The sequence below is a fragment of the Polyodon spathula genome, chromosome 3 (genome assembly GCF_017654505.1).
Source record: "Polyodon spathula isolate WHYD16114869_AA chromosome 3, ASM1765450v1, whole genome shotgun sequence".
NCBI lineage: Eukaryota > Metazoa > Chordata > Actinopteri > Acipenseriformes > Polyodontidae > Polyodon > Polyodon spathula.
In genome coordinates this window covers 79,420,494-79,427,319 of record NC_054536.1, presented here as the reverse complement: position 1 = coordinate 79,427,319, position 6,826 = coordinate 79,420,494, and the positions used below count along the sequence as shown (strand labels likewise).

Genomic DNA, 6,826 nt, shown 5'->3' with positions numbered 1-6,826 from the left:
ATGCTGGTGAAGGGAGAGCGAAAGTTAATACAACACGCTGTTAACCCTACATTCCAGCAAAGGGGCAATATGAATTGCATGAATAATCAAAGCTATAATAGATTTTTGGTGCCTTAACTATATTTCAGGACAATGATTAGGGCAAGTCAAAACCACAGTTAAAATGTGACTACAGCAGATATTTTAATATCAAAAGGAGGGACAAAACTGATGGGCTACATTTCAAAAGATTTCCAAATCTGACACGGACAACAAGCAGACAAATCATGGTTGTTCTTGTTGCAAGCAATGTTAAATTGCTTAAAATGACCTTGTCCTAATGCCCCCTTTATTAAGGCAAATGTTAGTTTTTTTACGTAAAGCCTGTGATGTCACATGGCAAATTCAGATATTCATCATGCAGTACGCTATACAGAAAACAAATGGTATTGGTTAAGTTTGATTGGTCAGTTAAAATGACAGGGGTAATATGCATCAATATCACTACTGGAAAAAAAAAATCCTGCAAATGTCCATCCTCCCCCCACCCATACCAATCTATTAGCTTTATACCCTTGGCTTGCTCTTCTTGAGATATCTGCATATTCCAAACTGAAGTACACTATACAAGCAAATAATCAAAAGACCCTTTGACATAAGAAATAGTGCAGTGGTTTCTATGAATTTTAAATTCTTAGTTCCCACTCCAACATAAAACAGCCTTTAACCTAGGTTACTGTAAAATGAGGACACAAACAATATTCCAGAGCACACACACATTGCTATAGGAGACCACCACCATATAAAAAACATCTGATTTTCTGGTCTCAATTACATTCTCAATGCAAATGCTCCTGTCTGTAAAAATTGCTTCAGATGGTCCCAAAGGCTGCTATGATAGAGTGGTTTCACTGCACCTGAAATTTAAAAGTGTTACAGGTACAGAGTAATAGCCCAGTTCTGTCACTTGCCTTATTCCCCAAAGCCCGTAAGATTAAGTGTCTTTACCTGAATGCCCATATCATCCTCCTCCTCCTCTGGTGAAGGAGGGGGTGTTCTTTCCAAGTCTGAATTATCTAAGGATTCCCGCTTACGTTTTCCTTCCTTTTTCTTTGTAGTGCTTGCCTCTGGATCGGGTTTGTTGCTATATAAAAAAGGGCACCATGGTGAGTTATGAATGATGAATTTAAATGCTATCAGTAGAGCTTTGTACAGAGATTTCCAGGTTGGAAGACCCCCTGGGGGCCCCCCCCAATGCCCGGGACGACAACGACACAGAGTTTCTATAACACATGCAGTACTGGCACTTTCAGATGCAGCCAACATTTTACACTGGGGTATGCATATACCTGGCGACAGGGGTGGAGGTGCCAGGCCATGGTGATTAGTTTATTTCATATTGGCTTTGAAATTACAGTTGTGGTGTGGGAATGCATGTTACTAATGGACATGTAAGCACTATCGTCTCAGGGGTGAAACAGAAATTTACTTTAAGTTTATTTTAAATATTCAAGTAGGATATGGCCCCGAGATGCAGCATCTGGTTGAAAGAGACATCCTTTTAGCAGCAGTGGTGCAGAGTTACAATATGCCATCCTTAAACACAGAGTGCACAAACAAAAAAAACTCAGTTACCTGTACTACAGTGTGTATAATATATTTTAAAGCTATAATGACCTATGATTAGTAGGATGTCCACTTTGCAACAATATGGTCTTTCTTGTGTTCTCTCCTTAGGAATAATGCAGAGAAAGAAATGAGTTCTTAATTTTATTGAACAGAGAACCTCACGATTGGCTAGAGATGACCAAAGGATTCATAATAAAGTTTACAGTATGATGTAAAGAGATGTCCACACATGACACGTGCCGTCTCCTGCCACATATAATTGAGGCTGCCAAAATGAACAAAGCTCAACCTGCTTACACATAATAGGCATGGTTGTAGATAAGGTAAGTAGGGCATGCAGTGAATACTGGCATACTAATTCCCCTTAATCTCCCAGAAATAGATGTAAAATGTAGTTGATCTTAAATGCACCTGATCAGGAGTGTGAAGGACTGTATCTGGCTCCTTTACCTATTCTAAAAAAAGTAGGTGGAATCTTTTTTTTTTTTTTTTTTTTTAAAAGTATAGCATTCACTAAAATAAAGCAACAAACAAGAGCACTTTGCTTCCACGGAACACTACAACAACCTCAGCGTACAGTAAAACGAACAGAATGTGCAGTTCCATTCTGAGGTCTCTGAAAATAATCTACATTATGCAAAAAAAGTGTTTACATTTACAAAAATCAAGAGCCTGTGGGGCTACCGTATTTCTGATTGTATGGGGAAAGTGACAATGATTGTACCACTAAATGGCTAATTTAACAAGATATATACTTGTATGTTGTCATTAATTGGAAATGCAAGACCACAGAGTAATGCTTTTGGACATCTAGCCTTAACTTTGGTACCCTTATTTTAATTAACATTGATCTTAAAACTTACTAAATTACTGTAATTAGCAAACAAAACGCAAGAGACAGTTCACACAGTATTTGAAATTACATACACATGTATTTTTTTTTGTATTTGACAACAAAAGCAGTGGTATGCCATTATAGGTTCACTCTGAAAAAGGCATGGGGATTTCTAAAAGCATGCAGACAACTGGGCAATTCAAAGTTTAGTGTGAATTGATCATTTTAGACAAATGCTCAACTGCAACATTTTAAAAAGGACATGCTCTAAATCACTTGTTCTTAAGCACTTACTCAAAGAGTAATACAGATGTAACAAAACATTTAGCACACCTTCTTGGTGCCAATACAATAGTTTAAAAACCTTTGTGCAGCAGCATTTCATCTCAGCTTTCCTGAAGTTTGTACCACACATGGCTAAAAGCCACCCCCACTACAAGGCTCCACTTCCAGCATTTATTTCCGCTCTTACTGCCACAAATTATACAATACTGTAGCTGAGCTCTGGGCCCCTTTCCTTTCATCTGCACGCCAAGAGCAATCAGATTACCCTGGTAACCAGTGGTCACATGACCAGCACCTGCTCTTTTGGCTAGATGCCACTGACTAAAGCCATCTGCTTCCCTCAATCATCTTTCAAACATTCAACACCTGCAATACAACATTTTGCGTTTTTTTTTTTTTAGTTAAAAAAAAAAAAAAAATCACTGCCAAACAGGTCCTAAAACTTTTTGTTCTTCAAGAAAAATAAGCCAAGACCATCAAGGAACAGAGCTGCCAGGTTCATGCTTTTGATTTCTGACCTCTATAAAATCAAGACTACAGAAAACAATTTAACTTAGAGCACCCAAGGCACATACACTACTGCTACAGATGCAATGTCTTGCAGAACTACATATCTAGATTGCCTTATGAAATATCAGGGGAAAGGCACAAGACTCGTTTTTCCCTTACAGTGGAACTCTGTTATACAAAGCACTTTGGTAAAATAATCATTTACACCGTGTTCTGTATCAGTTACTAGGATTCCTAAAACACTGGGTTTTCCCCTAAAAAAAAGCCCAGACATGCTGCAAACGTTCCTACACTAAGATAAATGTTTGTAGTTACTCATTGTTTGAACCACATAAAAAAAATAATGAAACATTGAAGACCGTAGCAACACAGTGCAGTGGCCAAGTTCTTACACTGCATGGGTAGTGCTGGTGTATAGCAAGGGAGTGGGTAGCATGTGGTTTGGGTTAATAGAACACCTGCTGCCACAGATGAGTCACCTTCAGCACTACTATACCTTCAACTGCCAGCATGCTCTTCAATACTCTGCAATATCAATGCAGTATATATCACATTTACATTTCTTTCAGCAGTGAAGACTTAATGAGTCACAACTGTATGGGGAAATCAAACTGTAGATCTCACATTGCAAAACTAACACCTATTGAGAGTTAAGATCTGGGCTATTCAACTGCAGAACTGGAAAAATCTTGAAAAGATACAAACCACTTTGGAGTTTGAAACTATCCTGGCATATATTGCAAATCATAGTGTTCAAATGCAAATATATTGTGTAAATGTCACGCAGGTAATACAGGTGTAAAATAACAGCAACAGATATTTATATGACTTGCCAAACTTTCTACAGTATAGGATCAAGAAATTATACTTTGCGCATACAAGAGCAGAGAGTTGGTGTAGTTGCAGCCTTAAAAAAAAAAAAAGCTGCACTTTAATTCTGTGAAACACTGTATTGCTTTCTATTAAAATATTGAAATTCGTGTACCTTGCATAAGGCCACAATCCAATTTTTTAAAATGTTATTACAACAGAAATCCTAAATTAGATTCATATGTATGAAATGTGTTGGACCTCTGGGAAACATTAGTACACATTTTAAAATCATGAACATCTGTCCACAGTTTATATGCTTTGTTTTGATTATTCTGAATGCATCTCAAATACAGTATCAGTTGTCCGGGAGTACTGTCTAGGGCCTTCTGGTCCCAACATGACCCAGTTCACTAAAACGACCACCAATGGAGGAGTTGCAATTACCAGTTCAACAAGGCAGCCATATAGTTAGCCCATTGGTTAGATGTCACATGCTATATTTACAAAAGGATTGAAATCCAAGACAAAAATGCAGTAAGATGGTTAAGCATCTGTAGCCAAATGAGATCAGTAACGTTATAGATTTATTTATTTTTTTAGGGGGAGGGAGGGAGAGAGAGAGAGAGAGAGAATACAACATTTGTCAAATGACTAGTATTATTCTAATGTGGTTATTTTAATACAGGTCATTGTTTTTAGTTGCATTATGACAAAGTGAAAGTTGTTCAGCTAATCCAAAATCACTACCCCCTTCTAAACACAGAACAGAAAAAAGGTATTGAGTACTTCTGCTTTTTTATTTATATAAAAAAGGCTTCACTACAAATAACAGTATTTAAAAGTATCAGGCACACCATTATTTGCCAATATATTTAACCCAGTCAACTAACAACCACTGCAAGATGCTATTTTCTTAGTATGCCAGCCAGCAAGACACACACCACGATCCACAAGGGACAAATAAATTGTACTGTAAATATAGGGGAATTTCACATCTTACCCAGTGTACACATTCCTACTTCAGAACACTTGTCAATAGGCATGCATTGATCAATGATATATAGCCAGTGAGGTCGACATACCTGGCTTTCTTGGTGCTCTTGGGTTTCGGGGTGGTCACTTTGACTTTCTTCTCCTTGGGTTCTTTTGGTGCTTTGGGAGTTTTAGGAGTTTTAGGAGTCTTGGGTTGCTTAGGCTCTTTAGGTTCCTTCGGCTCTTTCTTCTCCTTTGGCTTCTTTTTTTTTTTCTTCTCTGCTGGAGAGCCATCTGTCTCTGGGCTCTTCAGAGGGTCTAGCCCTTCCTGAGGAGTCTCCTCTCCAGTGCCTTTAGTGATTTCCCCAGTGCTGGCACGACTGGCTTTTTTCTTCTTTTTCTTCTGCTGCTTCTGCTCCAGATCCGTCTGCTGCTCTTCACAGTTCACCAGCTGAGAGTTCTGGCTGGAAACCTGCGTCATGTCTGATGCTGGCATCTCGACTGATGGATCTGATGGAGAAGGCTGCAGCGAGGAAACAGAACCAAAATGATTATATACAATGTCTCAAAATGGCAAGTTTTTATATATCACACACACCTCATGCTTCAGTTAAAAAGAAACAAGGTGTTTTGTTCCAGTCGTGGGACTACAGTACAAGACATGTTCCAGGGCTTAAATACCAACTTATTCATTTAAAATGTTGTAAAACGGATGTACTGTTATGCACTTTTCACTCTGTAAATCAATAGTTCAATCTTCTGCCTTTAAACTAATATTTTCATACCGGCAGATACCAAGTCTTTCTACAGAGCATTTCACCATAGCTAAGAAACTAAAAACTACCAAAAGGAGCAGGCTTCGGAACTTCTCTACAGACGAGAACGTGAAATGTTCCCAAAGACCATCAGACTTAAATACACTGAAAAAGGCCAATAAGAAAAACAATACTAGGCAGAACCTGAATTGACCCATTGAAAATAAGTCTACCTTCAAATAGTTTACTCTTAATAAATGCCTTCATAACATCTATAGGTGTTAACTATTTTAAAGAAAATACAAAAGCATGAACAAACTTAAAATAAAAGCAAGAATTGTGCAAACAAGCACAACAACCTGATTAAAATAGTATACAGTACACACCATATTTATTTTCCTGCTTGGATTTCAGATATTTCAAGTTACATTTTAGTAACTAGCATATCGTTCTTCAAAAACAGATTCTGCAACAATACTGAATTAGTTTTCTTGGAGGGCATAAATAAAACTTTTTTCTTTTTTGTTTTACACACAACCTTTATTTCTAAATTCTTTGTGTTAACACCTCAGCGTGCATGTGAAAATGAACTCGCACCAAAAAAGGTAACAAGCATGGGCTCCAAGGATTCCGTAAAACCACAAAAGTAGTACAAGACAGTCGAAAAAAAGTAGGTCATCACAACTTACATGGCAACCACAACATGTAGAATATACCACATTACATCTTGTAATGAATGTGCACACAAGTTTCACCAAATTCAGTTGAGTGGTTCCCACGACAAAAAACTGACGTATCATCAGTAGTCTGATCGGCAAGAACTCAGTACATTCACCTTATAGAACATGAGCCAACCTCCACCCCTACCCACCCTCCCAAATGTATTCCTTTCCTGACAAATTACTTCTATATTTAAAACCAGCAGGATGATCTGCTTCAACACATTTGCTAATGCAGAAGAGTTTACTTGATCAAAAGGAATGCAGAATAATGTGTAAATTGATGTTAGGAGAACACAAGTAAATTGTGAAAAATTAGAGTAGAGAAT

The 6,826-nt window shown here is 37.8% G+C and overlaps 1 protein-coding gene across 2 annotated transcripts in view; it reads right to left on the bottom strand.

Annotated features, from left to right (window-relative positions):
• The window catches only part of LOC121313453 (chromodomain-helicase-DNA-binding protein 7-like), a 67,499-nt gene that overhangs the window by 39,198 nt on the left and 21,475 nt on the right, over nt 1-6,826 (bottom strand). For both annotated transcript variants that reach the window (XM_041245988.1, XM_041245986.1), the window contains exons 3-4: nt 5,134-5,546; nt 988-1,123 (exon numbers count right to left, since the gene is read on the bottom strand). In XM_041245988.1, coding sequence (XP_041101922.1) covers nt 988-1,123; nt 5,134-5,546 — 549 coding nt within the window. The remainder of the gene's footprint in view (nt 1-987; nt 1,124-5,133; nt 5,547-6,826) is intronic.